The sequence below is a fragment of the Scatophagus argus genome, chromosome 2 (assembly GCF_020382885.2).
Source record: "Scatophagus argus isolate fScaArg1 chromosome 2, fScaArg1.pri, whole genome shotgun sequence".
In the NCBI taxonomy this organism is placed as follows: domain Eukaryota; kingdom Metazoa; phylum Chordata; class Actinopteri; family Scatophagidae; genus Scatophagus; species Scatophagus argus.
The window spans coordinates 18099663-18118172 of NC_058494.1; the positions used below are offsets into that span (position 1 = coordinate 18099663).

General features: G+C 41.6%; 1 protein-coding gene across 6 annotated transcripts in view; it reads left to right on the plus strand.

Moving 5' to 3' along the window:
• lrba (LPS responsive beige-like anchor protein) overlaps positions 1-18510 on the plus strand; it is a 176795-nt gene that overhangs the window by 67125 nt on the left and 91160 nt on the right. For all 6 annotated transcript variants that reach the window (XM_046415260.1, XM_046415230.1, XM_046415250.1 and 3 more), the window contains exons 34-36: positions 4615-4679; positions 6866-6974; positions 15903-16069. In XM_046415260.1, the coding sequence (XP_046271216.1) occupies positions 4615-4679; positions 6866-6974; positions 15903-16069 (341 nt within the window). The remainder of the gene's footprint in view (positions 1-4614; positions 4680-6865; positions 6975-15902; positions 16070-18510) is intronic.

The window sequence follows — 18510 nt, forward strand, 5'->3', positions numbered from 1 at the left end:
AGAAAATTATTTGCATTTGCTGGAAGGAAATTACGTGATTTGACAAAATAAAAAAAAAGGTATAAATGATGACAGTACATGAAACAAACATGTGCCAGAATGTTTGTGCTGCATTTGCATAGAATCTTTCAACAGCAATTCAGTTCAGAGTGCTTAAGGCCAAACATGCGTTCTGTAATATCTAAACATTTGTTTTATGAAATGTAAGATAAAAATCACTTAAGATAGCCTCAAAGAGCAAATAACCTGAACTTTATTCCAATTGTGAGAACAACGAAATGATCCATCACAGTAAATCGACTGAATGATGTGTTTTTCAGATTACTGACACTGTCACTAAATCTTCTAAGATGGCTTGAAATGTTTTCTGAAGTTTTGTCAGTTTCCACACAAATACATCTCTCTCATTTCTCTCACCACGACAGGAAACAAAACAAATTTTTTAATCAGCATTATTAGGAGACAGTCTGTATGCGAGTCAAGGTTTTCACTGGCTTTCTGTTGTGCTGCAAGATTCAACAAAATGCTCGCCTGTTGTAAATTCCACTGAAAGGTCTACCCAGACACGCAGTTCTAGTAAAAATAAATTATAACAAAAGAAAAATGCAGTCATGAAAATTACCTCGTTGGATGAGGCGATGATTTCATTTTTCATTTAAAACTCAACATCTGTTCCATTTGGAACCGAAACAGCTGCACAGAGTTTAAGTATTCTTGTGCTCATACATCATTAAAATCCACTGACATTAAAGTGAATGAACCAAATACCAGATCTGTTACAAGATAAGTCTGAAACTCTTTAAAAGCGAGTCCTTTTGTTGCTATTGTTGTTTTTTTTTATCTTAAGATATACTGCTGGCTTAAATGTGCTTTACCTAAACACACTTTTCATGCACAGTTCAAGTGTTCTAACATGTTTTTGGTTTGTCTGTTTGGTGTATGGGGAGGGTTTACGTCCTGTTTTTTCACTCCGTGTTAGTGTAGCTATGAAACTGTGGGTCCATGAAGCTGTTGGAGACCCTGCAGTATAAATATTTTGACATCAATAAATATTCCCTCAGTTGTGAATTTGATCGTGCAAACACCAATACGAGTGTCTGTTTTTCTTTAAGCAGATACCATCTGAACATGCACATGTGGATTGTCGAACTCCAGAGTAGACACACACATACACACACAGACAAAAACTAATTCTTCAGACACGGCATGAATAAGCAACACACTACTCAGCTTCTGCATTAATCAGACAAAGCAAAAATCATGTATAATAAAAGTTCTGTTTTTTGGTTTGTTTTTTTCTTTTTTAAATCGTTTTTGTCTTTTTCTTACACATTCACACACACTGGCTCTTTTTTTTGGTCATTGTTTATATGAGATGTATAGTCATGAATATTTTTGGTCACACAGCTAGAAGAAACTCTTTTCCTTGTCCCCTTCGTTTTGTCTGGTCGTCAGCACATTAAGTTTAAATTCAAAATGTCAAGATATGTCGCCACCTGTTACTGATATGTCATAGGAAATTTATAGCAGCCAGTGACAGAAATCTTCAAATTAATTGAAGATGTTTGAAACATACCCATTTTGTTTCCATCTGCTTTGTCCTTTTTTTTTTGCGTTCTTATTCTTTGTTGCCTTGTAATCAAACTCTTATACATGTAGCAGTTAAAAAAAAAAAAAAAACTCAGTAGCTTTCTAGCTCTCTTTAATTTCGCTTCTGCCACACTGCCACACTTGACATGAAGATTTATGCTTTTGTCGTCCCATCTAAAGTTGTATTCCCGCAGCCTTTCAAAACAACAAATACTTGTGATTATGAGTGATGCCACCGAAAAGCACAACTGACTTATTTATTATTTCAGGAGAGTTGAGACTTTTCTTTCTTCGGTGTTGGAAAATGTTTTCCTTGTGTTGTGGCGAGCCTGATGTTTGAAAGGCGATTTTGCTCAGGAGGTCTGTGTTTTCTCACCAGTGGTAGTGGTATATTTAGATGTTGATTATGGATAATCAGCTGTAATGACGGAAGTGCATGGCATGTGTGTTTAGACTCAATGCCATCATCATTGAACACAGACCAAACAGAGCTCTCTTACTGACTTCAGACTGAGACAGACATTTCCATGAATAGATTCAAACTTTCGTTCTTACGCAAACCTCACATGCAAAAGTAACCAAACGTAGTCCTTGCTGGCTTTGTTAAACATTGGCAAAATTTCCAATTGTGAACAAGGGGCAGCCCTCTCTAGCCATCCTATCATCTGTTAGGAGGTCAGGTTAAAGGTGAGGGGTCACAAATGGCTCCTTGTATCTCCTCATCAGGAGTGCTGTGGTCATGGCCCCTATTGCGGCCATAAAAGCTGTGACACCACTGACCAGGGCAGCCAAAATCCAATATTCTATCACTGACCTGTCCCTGTTTCCTTTTTGTCACTGGGAGATGTCCCTCAGATCAGGGTCATTGCTTTTTTTAATTCAACTAGAAGAGCCCATTTCTTAGCCCATAATGACACCATTAGTCTTGCTATCACCTTTGTCTGTGTCCACGAAATGCCAATGGCCTCTACGAGGTTTCCTCAAACCTAATTTAGAACCGAAGCCCTGCAATAATCTTTTTTAATTCTGCTGGGGAAGCTGTTGGTTTTATGTTAAATTCTCAGGCTGCCGCATGAAAGGCCCAAGTATTTTACAGAAATCACACAAAGGAAATTTAATGTTACTGGTTTCCTGTTTCTCTAGGGAATACAACTCTGTTTACGTCCTCACTTCCTATGGTGTTTATTTGAAATCCAGCTAGCATGGTCTTGCCTGGTGTGGAATATCCCCACAGCCACAGGCTAACACTCATGTTTAATGTCCTTCAACTACAGTCTATGCTCATACTAGAGGCCCCCAAGGCTACTCTCACACACTTCCTCTAAAGCAAGCCTCAGCTGCAAAACCCTCTGCCAGTACTCAACTCCAAAACCCTGTTTCCACTCCCAAATCCTGACTTTTATTCCCTCTGTGCCCTCTTTATTTGGAATGTATTGTAAACATGGTCAATGCCAATATGGTCCTTCAGGACAAAAAGCAGTTATGAATTGAGGTTAAGCATTTGGTTGTTGTCTGTATGACGTACAGTTGGATACAGAGTGACGATACGCAGGCATTTCAGAAGAATGGTTTCTCTTGATTGGCTTTGATGGCTTTAAATCTGTTGTGCTGACAGGGATATATCGTATGGGTTTTTAAATCCATCACATACATACAAATATGTTTGGATGTATATTAGAGATTCTTGTAAATTGATCTTTTCCTTCCTCATTGTAGCGCTGATATCCTTGTCTCTGTGGGCTCTCTCAGTTTACTGAAAGGCCAGCCTATATAAACACACTGTTTCCTCTATCAGCTCAGGAGATGACAGCAGCGTTTAAAAAGTTTATCCTTGAGATGAACGTACACGTCTTTCACGTTGTAGTTGTTTTGTGAACTCCGTTAAAATCTGTTGTTTTGAGAACTTTGTTGAAATGAGAATTTCTGTAAGTTTGGACAAAATATGACGGGTGTGATGGATATTTTCACCGCTATTGAAGTTACTATGACACTTCTTTATCAAAGCTGAATAATATGGAATGTCAGGTGACTTCAAGCCGTGATTAATGAAACTTTTTTAAAGAGTAGTTTGGTAGTTTAGGTCTCTAATCTGAGGGTTTTTTTGTGAATATTTCTCCATTTCCCATGAGAGGAAGAAGGGGGGAAAAGCACTGTGAGGTTCAGACAGGCCCCATGACCTTGTTGCTTTATTATTCTTTTGACGGTTGTGTTGAAGGTGTTGAAATCTTGAACAGAACATGAGAGATGATGACCGCTGAGTTTGCCTTCTCTCTTGGTCCCTTCGAAGTTGAGGATTTTAAGTTGCACGCGGCTGTGGCTGGATTGTTTAGACTGACACCTCAAACCATAACGCCAGTCAAAGAGGAGGAAATTTGTGTATTTACTTGTGATAAATGCACTCTCAACACAGCTCTTTCACTCCTCTCCACTAGTTTGCCAGCTGATTATGTATCCCGTGCTGACCAAAGCAGTCAGTATACCTTTTTACGTGAGGTTTCATTTCATACTGAGGGGTCTGCAGGGGCAGGAGAGCTTGTAAACAGAGCATGAACCACTGAGTCACCAGAGTGTACCCAAGAATAGCTTTCTATAGGGTCCACTGATGCCTATTTTGGAATTGAAGAAGGATTTTACCAAAAATAAATAAATAAATGAAAATGGGATCATAAATCGATTGGTTGTACATTTTATGTGCGACTGTTTAAAATCAGCTATTTATTTAATAAAGCAACAATGCCAAGCATTCACATTCCCTTCTATTGTTTTAAATTGAAAGTCTTTGAGTTTTGGAGTTTTTGTCAGACAAAAACAAGTGTGATGAAGAAACCTTGGGGTTGAGGATATTGTATGTTTGAAACAATAAGTGACATTAAAAAATGTATTAAAAATAATTGTTAGTGGTAATTTTACTCAACTTACTCAGTTTATTTCCCAACTTACAATTGTGTGTGATCAGAGATTCACTTTCTGTAATAAAGTTAACTTCAGTACAGTCACGCTGATATTGTGTGTGTTCACTTGCAGGAATGGCAGAACTCCATCCAGAAGAATGCGGGGCTAGCTTTTATCGAGTTGGTCAACGAAGGCAGGTAGGTAACTCTGACCTGCCAAGTCCTCTTTCTTTCCGGCATTACCTCTCCACCATCTACCCATCAGCCACTTTCCAATTTCACCATTCCTGGAACAAATTACAGTCTCTCAGGTCCCCAGTACCCCCAAGGTTCTTGTGATAGGGTGGCTTTTCAAGATTCTGGGCGACAATGATCGGGGGTTGAAGAGTGAGGATGGACGATCCTTCAGTTCAAGGCTTCATTCAATATCTGCCCATCCCAGAGGGATTTGGGAAAAGGAGAGAGGTTAGGTAGAAGGTTACAGGGCCTCTGATAGCTGCTTCCTTTGTGACACTTGGGAAATCGCTCTTGATTTCCCGCTGTCCCTCTTTCAATTTATGCCTTTCTGGTTAACCTTTATCTGCCTGTAATCATCTCTTCTGTCCACTGCTGTCCTTTGTTTTTTTTTGTCTGTTTTTCCATTATCCCGACATGTGAACTTCCCCATCTCTTGCTCATAAGACTCTCCCACATCAGTGCTGAGTCTTAGAACTCTCATCAGTACCAGATTTTTTCCATTATTGATCCCCAGCTTTAACAACCAAGAGTGTGGATGAAGTCCTTTAAATTATTTGTGCAGAACAGGATTTGTAATTAACTTTAAAATGGCTGATACTAGACAATCATGGCTGGGTTGTCAGGGTTACTCGTGAAAGTACAAATCTGTGTGCGAGTCTGGTCTGTCTCTTTGTGGGGATCAAATGGTCGTATAAACATGACTACAACATAAATAACTGAACATCAGATTTCCTGCCAATGTAACCAGTAATCATTTTACTCATTTGATTAAATCCAGTCTTTATTATATACACCAGCAGTCCACCATGATTGGAATTTCTAAATGCCTTTTAAAGGTACAATATGAAAGTCTTAACTTGATTTAATATTAGTCTTCAATGTTTTTTTCTTTCCATAGCAGTAACACTACTTTTAAAATGTTTCTGTATGTGACTGTGGGCTTTTAAGAAACATTATACACATTTAAAGCACACTGTCAGACTGTGGAGGAGACTCGTAATCAGACTTTAAACAAACACCATCTGTACTGCAAGCTACAGTAGCCAAGAAGCAAAAACTTTGATATTGTTTAATTTTTTATTCCTTCTCCCTGGCCAGTGTCCAGGTCACATTAATTTAATTAATTATATTTTCATCACTTAAGTACTGAATATAAAGTGATTTATCATCCCTACTTTTTTCCCTCCTTTTTCGATTTCATATATATACACAGCGTCAGCAGGTATTAAATGGCAATTTATGGGGTATTTAACAGATCTTAATTTGACCAGGTGGAGATACACTTCATTGTATTACTTAGTACTTTACTTCGTATTTTGCACAATATATTAAGAGAGGATTTGAATACATGTGCAAAACAAATATGCGCTTAAAAATACCACGAGTCTGTTTTGTCCATACAGTCTTGAGTGCAGGGCTCCATGAAGAAGGGCAGTGGCTCGGTTATTGATAGCGGGGCCTCGACGGGGCCATAGAGGCTGCAGAGGCCCCAGCACCTCCGCTCCCCTGCTGCCCTGTGCTGAAACAGCAGGCTTAGGTTACAGTCATCCCCCCTGCCCCCCACCCCTCACTCAATCCCAGCCTGCCCCATCCCTCCTCTCTGGCCCCTCTGGTCTGTTATTGTTCCACTTTGCACAGTCCTGACCTTTAGGGCTGTAGAGAGGTTTCTTCGTCCTGCACACACACACATACGCACACACACAAATAACATGCATGTTTCATCAACACTGATAAGAAAAGGGAGGTAGCCTACATATGTAGCAACATGGGGAGAGATCCTCCCTCCTGTCAGATGTATATCATTAACAAATCAATTAGCACATCCAACCCCATTTAAAGGACCTACCTGGTTCGGTTTTCTCACCAAATTAGATTTTCTGCTTATTTTGCACGGTGCTTTTGCAGCATTTTATGGATATTACATGGCTATTCCTTCTCTAGGATACCAGTTATCACAGTGATGAACAGATGTTTTAAATATTATGAAGCTCAAGATTTTATGACATTGCTTATACATCTGACATTTTCCCCTCTAAGACTGAAGTAAATTGACATCCCTCTACCTTTTTATAAAACATTTGCATAGTAATTGTAAATGCGTGTACACAGTATTAGAGTGTGCTGATGTCCATTTGTCCTCTCTCTAGGCTCCTGAGTCACACCATGAAGGACCACCTTGTTCGTGTGGCTAACGAAGCTGAATTTATCCTTAGCCGACAGAGGGCTGAAGATATCCATAAACATGCAGAGTTTGAGGTAAGACGCTGCACAGTTCTGACAACCCCTGCACAGACACACAAGTATGAGAACAAAATGAATAACACTTGGCATGGTTGCTTATTATCTAAGTAAACTCAATCGTCATTAGAGGTAGGGAAACATTAAACCCTGTCCAAAATATATTTTACAGGTGTTAGATTACAGCCTGCTGTATAACATTTTTAACGATGCAAACAGAAACAGTATTCTGCAGCTTAAAGCTACAAAGATGACAAAGCATCAAGTGCTGCATTTGTGAAGCAGTTTTACTTCATTCATTTGCTGGTGTTATACAGTCAGCTTGTGATCTGCAAGCCAGGTAATAAGGTTGCATAAAAAATGATTTTCTGAAGTGAGTTGGACAGCAATGCCGTTGTCAGCCAGACGTGTACAACCTGACAAATCTGATCAGCATTTCTGTAAAGACGAGTGTCTCAAACATGTTTTGCAGCGTTCTACTAAACAAATGGATACAGAGATGTATGCTAATAAAGAAAACTGACAGATTTCAACTTTAAGCTTAGCCTCAGATGATCAAAACAGGGAAACATGCCAGAAAATAAACTCCATTTCTTGCTTTAGGCCCATTGCACTAAGACTCCTTTGATATAAATGTTGATTAGTGTCATATTACAGTCAGTGAGAGCATAGAGGAGCCGATCCAGTGACTACCTAAAACTGGTCCGTCAAAGTTTTAAGATTTGTCACAGCAAACCTTGAAGACAAATGTTTACTTTTCAAATGTAACCGCGTGCTAATCGTGAGCACACATACACACACTGAAACTTACATTTACACCGAAGCGGTTAGAGGCTGGAGATCATGCTTGGCACATATCGCTAACCAAACATTGTGCGTTAATTTATCCCTGTGCCTCTCAGTCTAACGGCAGCCTTTCCCCCTGAAACATAACGCCCCCCCTCCTCCTCCTCCTACTAGTTCTCAGCACAAATGTTGCCATTCACGTGTAGCTGCCAGTCCAACTCTATCCTGACCCATGGGCACCCTTCATTGCCCCCTTTCCCAGTCCAACCCCTGCACCCCTACCCCCTCTGCTTTCTAGATCTCACCAAAATCATTTCCTGTCCTGCTGAGATCCTGTCCATTATACTCCCGCTGGGGGTGTATTTTGCCAGTGACAGGAATATGGCATTCTCCCCTCTCTTCCATCCCTCCCTCCCTCATTTCTCAGGAACCTGCCAGCACTAAAAGCTGCAGACAGACCTGAGAGGTGCTGGCCTGAAGGGCTGACTGTGTGTAAACCCACCATCTCCACCCCCAAGCCTCAGCCCCCTCTTTGCAGTAAAAATGTGATGTTTTTTTTTTTTTTTTAAGGTTCAAGGAAGGGTCTCTCTTACATTCGGGTAAAGTAAAATCCCTGAAGAGTGTTGAAAGTCAGTCAGAGGGGTGGGGGCACAACTCTTGCATATCAGAGTTTTGTCTGTGATTGCTATGTTTTGCTCTCCCTCTCTTGGATCGGCTGCTTTTCTGTCTAATTGGCATCCTGTTCTCCTCAGCCTTTATTATTTGCACTGCTCCAAGTGTCAGTCATTCACACAGTATTATCTGACATAATCTGACCTTATCATTTTCAACACAGTCTAGTGAAGCATGATTTAGTTTCTCTGGGTTGATGTGGAAGATTTTTTTTTTTTTTTTTTTTATTCCACCGCATACTCACTTTGTGGAAAGGCGTACAGTATTTGTGCCCTTGTAAAAATACATGTACCGCATGTGTTGTCAGACAGCTGTCTTCATCAGAGCAGCACAAGTAAGAATGGCTCAGAGTATGTTGCGTGACTGGCAGACAGACAAACTTGGCAGGCAGTCTGCACATGACGGCCCCAAATGATCCAGCTCTGCTTCAGCCTGTTGCTTTGTCTGCAGCCGCTTTTTTGTGTGTGTTCTCGTCTTATGTTAGCATATTTCTGTTAGATGAAGCTTCTGTACGAAGGTTGCCAAAATCTAAACCTTAGTGCCCTTAATATATGTACTTTATGTCTAGATAACAAGAGTTTGCCAAAAGATTATGCTATTTTACTGACAGAATGTTGTATTTTTCTAATGTGAGCTTTTAGTAAGAGTACAGTTAATTGTCTGATTACCAGCGTGCATGAAAACATGATATGAATACTAATTTAGTGCATTTTAGGTAAGAGAGTGTAAATGTCAACCAAGACGTCTTCTGTGTTGTTATTGAGCAGTTAGTTTCAGACTTACCTGCCTCTCTTTCTACAGTCTTATTTTTGTTTAGGGCCTGTATCAGTGCAATACTGTGTGCAGTATAATAGGGTCAGGATTACATTTCCAAATGAAGCAGCACCATCAGTTACAGGAACTGTCACTCTATTGACTGCAAACACACAACTAATGGAAAGCTATAACTTTCCATTAGTTGTATTTTCCTGTTGTCATTTGAAACTTAGTCTGCCTTAATCAGATACCCACCATAGCTCGTCCCAAACTATGTTTCACAATTGAATTCCCCACTTAAATGCAGTTGCTCCTCAGTGACCTCGGAGAAGAAGTGAACCCCTGATAAGTCTTGCTCTGATATTGCTGTATTGATTTTTGCCTCCATACAAGCTCTGCTTGAGCCTTCTGGAGCCAACGGTTTCATTTTGCACTGCCACAATAAAAATAACAGGCCAATGAAACATCCCCCCTGAGGGCGGGGGTGGCGGGTTTTGAAATAATTTTCAGCTATGTCCCAGTTTTTTCTTTTTTTTTTTTCTTTTTTTAAGCACTGGTCCTCTGCATTGTGTTGCAGTGACTCTATAGGTTGGGTTATTGTTTTGTGACAAATAAACCTGAAAATAGGCATCCAAAAGGACTCATTTAGGATATCACACTGGAAGGAGGAGGTTTGCCAAGTCAACTCAAAACGTCACTCAAAACGTAATCTGCATCCTCTGTCACTTTACTGCAGTTAAGAGCTGCTGTTGTAGTTAAACTGCAGTGACAAATGCCCAGACAAGAGAATAATTCAGTACATGAAAACAAATTTATGTTTTCTTCTTGCCAGAGTTCAAGTCCTTGTGAATGCAGTGCTAGAGGATTTAGATACCCGTTTGCCTCGGAGAAATAACATATGCTTTCTCTCTCTCACTGTCGCTCTCTCCTTCTCACTCACACTCTCACTGGCTCTCTGTGGGATAGAATTGAGTTATCTTTGGCCCAGAGAGTAAGTTATTACAGTGGGCTTAGGGTGAAACAGATGAAGATAACTAGGGGGAAATCCAATTACCTTTTAGGGTTCTCTATCTAAAAGGATCCTTAATGTGAAGGAGATCTGTAGATCGGATGCTGCTGCCCAGCACAGCAATTGATAGACTCTGATATCTTCCAGAGGAGCGTAAAGGAGAGGGAGCCCAAGAGATAGAAAGGAGGAGAAAGAGAGAGAGAAATCGAACTCCCCCTCTTTATGGGGTTGTTCATTAGGGATGAAATGTGGTGGGCTCAGGGGCACAAGGGCAGATGAGAAGATCCAGATAGGGAACAGTGAGCAGGACCCAAGTCATTTCTATTCTTTCTTACTCTTCCCGTCTGCTCAGTCTTTTTTTAATACCCCCCTTGATTCATCCTCTGCCGTTATATGGAGTAATTGAATTGACTGTCTGAGAGATCCTGTGAAAGCCAGACGATAGCAGCTAATTAGAGCTTGGCGTCATTGTCTTCCCTCTGCTGAGCATGTAAAACGATCTGATCCTTTTCCTCACGTTAATGACATTAACATTGAACTGATGCTCATTATGTTCTCTTATCATAGCCCTGGTCTCTGGAAACGTATGCATCACAGAGTATCACAGAGGCAATGCAAGGATGTACTGCAGTGGCTCAAGTTAGACCCAGAGCTGATGTAACATAAGCTGTTATAATGCACACAACTGCCAGGAAGATCAGTTCACTAATGCCAGAAAAGCCAGTTTTTGTAGTAATTATATTTATTGTGAAAACAGAAGCAATCTGCTGAACTAAGGTTACTCAAAGACACACGGGAAGAAACGGGAAGAGCCAGAGAACCACAACTCCCAAAGGCTATTTACACCACGTCATTTGCAGAACTCAGGCCGATAGCTGCCGCCAACTGTAGCTTGCTGTCATGTAGTTGTCGCAACTGTAATGTAGTATGTCAACAGAACTGGATGCCTGGACACCTCTTTACGGACAAAACTGCTGCCAAGAGAATGAGAAAGAGAGGAAACATGTCTGCATTGTTGCCCAGCCATCGGGATGTAAATGCTTTTACAAAAAGGCAAACTTGAGTGAGAAATTTCATATAGTCGTTAGAAAAAGAAAAAAAAAACACTCATAAAACATAATGCTGCTTTTGTCAAAATGTATAGCAAGTTGGCATCATTTGTCACTCCTTCACGCCGTTCTCGGTAGATTTTTCCTGAACACCACGGACTGATAGAATGGGAGAAATGGGGTACACAAGATGGTCGAGGGACAGTAGTCTCAGTCCCGCTGACTTGTCTGCGTAATGAAGTCCCCAGGTACCTCCTCCGCAGCTGCCATCGTTATGTGTGACCAGCTAACCCTGAAATATGACTTCACTCCACTGTTTCCTTTCATACGGTCTCTTTAGTCAGTGGGAAGCCGTTCTCATTTTTTCATTATTATTTTTTCCACTGTATCGCTGAGGTTGAGCTCTCAAGTCTCCATGTTGCAATTCAATGCGATTTTCTTACTCATGCAGCACAAACTTGCCGCAATGTGTTGCGTTATTATACACAGTTTATTTTGGAGTAAATTGAGTCTGCTTGCTACTTCAGTTTCATAAATCAATTTGTTGTCAAATTCAACCAGAGCTTCTTTCCGTGACCCTGTATTCATGATTCCAAGGCAACAGCCAATCCAGAGGGCATATATTTTTCATCTGGGAGCGTCCTTCCTTCATTTGACTATTTTTCACCTCGAGACGACAGTTTAACACGTATGATTTTTCATAAGTATGACCTTGAAGTTGAGCTGGAGTCATTGCAAAAAGATGGCAGCAAACGCAGACTGATGTGGCAAGAGGAGGATCTGGTTTTGCAGAGAAAAGAGGTTTCAGGGGTAGGAGAGATGAAGTGGCTGCCAGCTGAGCATGGTGACCAGCCCATTAAAGATCAGCCACAGAGAGTGTGAGGAGAGGAATTGGGGGGGGGGGGTACTTTGATAAGTGTTGCGCCTGCGTTAACCTTGATGGCCACTAGCAATGGGCCGGTGCCAGCAGCATGGATCAGTTTCAACTGGATTCAATTTTTTTTTCCTCCCCCGTCTGTGCTCCAACAGAAGGAAAAAAAATCAATAGTTGGGAGCACGGCATGACAGGGGCATCATTTCAGAATTGAAGTGGCTGTCAGGCATTGTCATTTGGTGACTTTTGTTCGCCATTGTACTTTTAAGCCCTCATTTTTCTCCCCCTCCTCTTCCCTTCACTCGTTTCTTCCCTAGCCCATTGTCTGAATTCCCCTGGTGACATTTTATGTTGCAATTTGAAAACTCGAGGGCAAGAGATCAAGTGCAAGAGAATCTCTTTGAAACCAATTGGTGGACTGCTTCAGCATCTACTTTTGTTTAGCGACCCCCATCCTCCTTTCTCATTTCATTCTCTTGTCTCCCCAGACCTGCATTGTGTTCCAGGAGGAATTTATTTGTAGTGTATTTGCATTCTCTGATACCAGACAAGGACGAGCCTGATGTCTCGCCTTCCTCTGGACAGTTTCTCTGCCCGTTTGTAAATGAAACCCTCTGGGAGTGCTTGTCGGCGGATGTGAGAAATTGGAGATTCTCACAGAGAGATAGCCCGTTCTTGGAGAGTGTGTAGCCCTGATGTGCCACCGATGTCAAGACATTGCAAATCAACTGTTTTAATAACATCTCTGCTGGTTTTGTTTCTTCTCCCCCCCTGTTCTCCGACAGAACCTCGAGACCCTGGTTTTGTCAGTTGGCGTGTTGAAGGCTCGCTGTGGCACGGCACCGCCACTAGACCTCTCTCTGTCACTCTAATTGATAAACATGGGGCTGATATCTTGTAATGAGCCTCCATTCTCCAGCCTATTACACTGGTTAACCCTCTCAACCCAGCGAGGGAGAGGAGGAGGGGAGCCGAGGCATCATCTGACAACAACTACAGCGTTTAGATAAGGCTGACGCTGTTTTAACACCACCGCCAACACCGGTGTGAAACTCATCTCCTCATTCCCCCTGCTCATTATTTGCTGAATCAGCTTGGCAAAAACACAAGCTAGTTGCAGTGATAACCACAACTGCATTTTTTAGCAACAGATAGCGTATTTGAGTGTTATTCTCTGGTCCAAAACATGTTCAAGTAGTGTTATTAAGATGCATGCGTTTCAAAGTGTTGTCTCTGAAAATGCTTGTTCCTACATTCTGCCATTATGTGATTTTTGCGATGATTACTGTTCTTTCCACTCTCCACTCCACTTCCTTAGCAGCCCGTTTCCTCCCCGAACTCCCAACACACATCCATGGTTATTTATTTGAACTGTTGAAGAATTGTTGGAGACACGACTCAGTGTAATTGACTCGATTAATGCCAGCCATTATCATTTCGTCTTCACCAAGCTGTCTCCTCCGGCAGAGCCGGCACTCGCGCCGAGGCCGACCCTGTCAGCCAGGCCGTGTAATGTAAGGTGCTGCCCATGATTACGGTGTCGCAAGTCATAACGGTCTCACTGCCAGCAAGTAGTTGTGCCCTGGTGGCTGTCTGGGAAGGAAGCTAACCGGAGCACAGTCTGCAGACCCGTTTCTTCAGCTGCACTCTTTTTACTCCGTGAATCATAGCGCTGGTCTCTCGACGTGTCTTTTTATGGTCATTTTCACGGCAAAATATGCTCACGGATGGCTTAAGTCACTCCAAAAGAAGCACGTTTCTAATTGCAAATGGGAGCAGATACCTTTAAGTTTATTCAACATTCAACACGAGGAAAGAAAGAACAGTTTGCTTGAAAATACCCCAAATATTCCTATTTAGTTTCAGCCCATCAACCTGTCTGAGTGCTCAGATAGAATGAAAACATGATGGTACCGACTGGGAGATTTAGTTATTCGCTTTAACTTTCATAATAACATAATAAGTCCTTCATAATACCCTGGCATATTCTCTGACTTCACATCAACGGCATGACCCCAGGAATTCACAGTGACTTGTCTTTTCCATTTACAAGCAAACCCAACTTTGGATTTTAATGGCGCGACTTATGTGTTCAGCTTTTTTTTGGTTGTTATTTTAGGGGTGAGGCTGTGAATTTTGCCATTTCTCCCGCTGTCGACTTTGGCTTTGGATATGAGAAAAGTCCATTACAGCATGGAGGGTTTGGGTGTTTGGGCAGGCTCAACACGCAGGTGATGAAGTGTTTGTTTATGGTTATGAGTTTGAACCCAGCGCTGTTGATTAGCACGGCACACTTTACGTGTCTCAGACGGGGGCAAATGGAAATGGACTTTTTATAGACGTGCTACTTACATCTTTTCAAAGGACGGAAATCCACATGAGCGTTTAATTTTTGCTAAAATGCATCATTTTTATAATCATGTACAGGAAGTGTTTCTCTCTTGTTCCAGATGAAAACCTGATCTTAGTTTATAGTGTAGCTTTCAGTGTCTCTGTCAATAATTTCTAGCTGAGCCTAACTACAGTTGTAGGATTTTGATCACCATCCTATCAGTCCCTTCCTTTGGTCCAGCTTTTCGCTTGTGCCTTGTCCCTGCTTGCCTTCAGCGCTACTGATCAAGATTAATGGACATGCAACACACACACACACACACACAAACACACAGCAAAGCATGCTCTGGTAGAAAATTTGAAACACTTACTCAGAAATTCCTTTTCCGTACTCCCTTTATTTTGCCGTTTCTCAGGTCATCATGCTGGAAGGTCAAGGCCCACTTTAATGGCACACAAAGAGACACAGATTGATAATTAAGGCCCAGCGGCCTGCAGAGAAGCCCCTCTAATGTGATTTATACCTATAGATTTTCTGTCAGATATGAAATGTTGTCGTTCAAATTGAAGAGGAGGACCCATTATAAAGCACTTTACTGGTAACTTTGGAAAAGCAGGTTGCATTTGTTCAGCCGTGCATTTGAGTTAATACTTACTATATGACTGTTGTACCAATGGCTTAGTTTAAGGTTAATTTGATAAGCAGAGTAATACACGACTGAAGCAGCATTAATAATTCAATGACCTTTTGTTCTTGTTCTGCAGCCATTTGCTTCAGCTGCTTTTCCTTCCTTGCAGAAGGAATTACAAATGCAGCATCGGCAGCCTGGTGATCTGTTTGGCTCACCATACTATATATAGCACATGTTTTTCCCCTCCTTTTCCTTATGCTCACCTTCAATAAGAATATAACTTTGAAAGAGTTCTTTCAAAGTAAGCCAGGAGTTTGCAACAGAAATTGATCCTGAAACCGAGACTGGAAATCAAAACGCTGTTTTAAATTCTAGCTGTTATTTTCAGAAGGTGTTTTACTTTTACCATCGCTGCAGAGTTCAAAGGCCCATTCTGATAACAAATTCCGACAGAGAAAAATGTCCTCCCTGTGCATTGTGGGTATTGTGTGATTTGGTGTGCCGGAGGGCATTAGTAAATACGTGTCCACTGTTATTAATCAACATGACACGAGGATAGAAATGACCCTGTGCTTTTCATTTGGTTCTACTCAGAGTAGAGTTTCTATATGGGCTGTGCTAGTGTCCATATTGTTCCTTCCTATAGATCTGTTTTTGTATAACTTAGTTTCAAGATGCTTACACATTTTATGATTTATATCGTGTAAAATCCATTCTCTTGGCACTTTTGTGCATGTGTTTGTAATGTACACGCTTTCGATGCCTTCACTTGCAGAATGTGTAATGTGGTGTGTGTGTGTGTGTGTTTTTTTTTTTTTTTAACTCTTTCCTACCCAGTCAAACTGTGCTCAGTACGCAGCGGAGAAGCGAGATGAGGAGAAAATGTGTGACCACCTGATCCGAGCAGCCAAGTACCGCGACCATGTGACAGCCACACAGCTCATCCAGAAGATAATCAACATCCTGACTGACAAACACGGAGCCTGGGGAGGCTCAGCCACAAGGTAAAACCACAAGACTAAAACACAACTTACTCTCCAATGTGCGAGTTATTACGTTATTCAGTTTTCATTTTAGAATTCATTGTAATATGGGAAAAAAAACTTTTTGCATAGCTTCACATATTCATACATGTGATACCTTTCACCTTACGGACATGTTTAATTAATTTTTGGTACATTTATATATATCTGTTGTTTTGTAAATGTAAAAATGAGAACTAATCCTTAAATTCTAGATTTTGTTCTAATTATGTTGTTCCCCCACATGCCAGCATATATCAGACAGAGACGGTGTTAAGTCAAGTGTTGTACAGAAAAGCTTTTAATCAAGAGGATGCACCTGTTTTGGTTTTTCACGTACCGTATTCATAGCATGTAATTTTCTCAGCCTCAAATTATTCAAACCACTGTAATGGTTTTAATCTCATCATAATCTTTTCTCATCCCCCAATACTCACGACTTTGATTAAATTAGATTTGCAAAGGTGAAACTGTCAGCTGTGGGTTGAATGATGCATTGACTCGGGAGAAAGATGAAAGCCATTTAAACAGCTCCGCTCCCATTAAGGAGAGAGGGAACCCTATCCTGGGTGTGTGTTTGTTTCGCCAAATAGGCAGCAGAATCCAATGCAGCTCTTCCCTAATGATGGCTGTTTGTGCAGGTAGTGTGTAATGGTGAGCTGCAGAGACGGCCGCTGGCTCACGCTTGTTAGGCTGAACCAACTCTCCAGAGACTCGTCTGGCGAGGGTTAGTGTGCTGTTGGATCAGGAGTCTATCTCTGGCTGCCTTTGTTTTCCTTTTCTCTTATATCAGGATGCAGTGTATTATTTGTCATATTTTTCTTTCCTTGATCCCATCTCCCTCCATGAGTAGTCACACAAGTCTGTGCTATTTACTATGGAGATTGTGTTCTACGAGCCCTGGCCAGAAAAGTCCCCCATTACTGGCCTTTTATGCCTTTGCGCTATTGATGGTTTTCCTAATGGCTGCCGATGGGCGCAGGGAGCCATTGGCACTGGGCCTTGGAGTGCAGCGCTCTTTTAATAAATCACAATCAGTCCAGTGCCATTACATCAATACTTTTGGTCAATTACTGTGAAGGTCAGGTGGTGCAGCCTCGCACTGGAGCCCGTGGTATGCGGGCATAGGAGAAACATCTGGTACTGCAAAACACCCCCCCCCCCCAAAAAAAAAAATAAAAGGAAAAAGATGGACACAGGAAAAGTCACAAGCACACCTGAATACCTGCAGGCATCTTAATGTAAGAGATGTTCTTTCCCTAATTATTTACAGGCAACAACGTGTGCTGCCTGTAAATAAGAACGGGAGGGGAAGGACGGATACACACACTGAAACCTGCAACCTTTTTCCAGCTGTGAAAATGAAATCCAGGAACACAAAGACAATAGGCGGCTATGATTACGACCTTTTGTTGCTTGGGTGTAAAATCCAAGACTGCCTGCTCACACACCATAGAAACGTATTCCCCAAAGTTTCCATTCAATAAAGAGTCTGAAAATGAAAATATTATTTTCTCACGAGCTGATGGGAATTGTTGTTTCCTCACGGCAGGCATCTAATATCTTCTGACATGGTGTGACCTGCCTGAATGCAATTTGTGTCTTAATATCCAGCTTACAGCGGCTCTGGCCTCTGGAGAAAAGAGGTGTTAGGTGATTTTCCCTTTTCCATTCCCCTGCTTCGTCTTTCCTCTGTCTGCGGTTCTCCCTCTCCCTCTCTCTCTCTCTTTCACAGACACATTTCTTTTCACATTTTCTCTACTTTTTGTCCTTTTACTCTCTCTTGTTTCACTGTCTACTTCACTTGTATCGCCGAGTGTCCGGGGAGGATTCCTTGCACCAGACCAAGGCAGCATCTATCGTTTTTGTGCCCTTGTCTGTCATCTGGTGTCATGAGAAAGACAGATCCACCGTCAGACAGATAGGTTGACTACTTGTTCATCCGTACGTTTCTGTCCCAGTGCCTTGAGACTCAGGTGTACAACGTGCCAGCCTGCTGTCTCTCTAAGAGACGAAGAAAGTAAATGAACAGCTAGCAAGATAGCCACAAATGAAACAACTGGCAGATGTCATTTTTTTCCTCTCCACATCTCTCCAGTTTTTTTTTTTTTTCCTTTGAGCTTGGGTCCACTGAGCATCTAGACTGTTGCAGTGTTTATTTGGGTCAGGAATCATCTTTCATGTATATGACACCTAGACAAAGTCGACGGACAGAGAGTGGAGATGAGGGCAGATGATGGAGAACGCCAACTCGCCGTCTCTGGGGACACGCACCACTCCTCTCTTTTTTTCCCCCCCTCTCATACCTTCTCTTTTATTGCATTCTAATAGGCTGACTAATGTACCATGGAAATTCACTCTGGATGCAGGAAGCGAGGGAAGTGAAAGGAAGGTGGCAGGAGCTGAGAAAAGGTTGAAGTGTG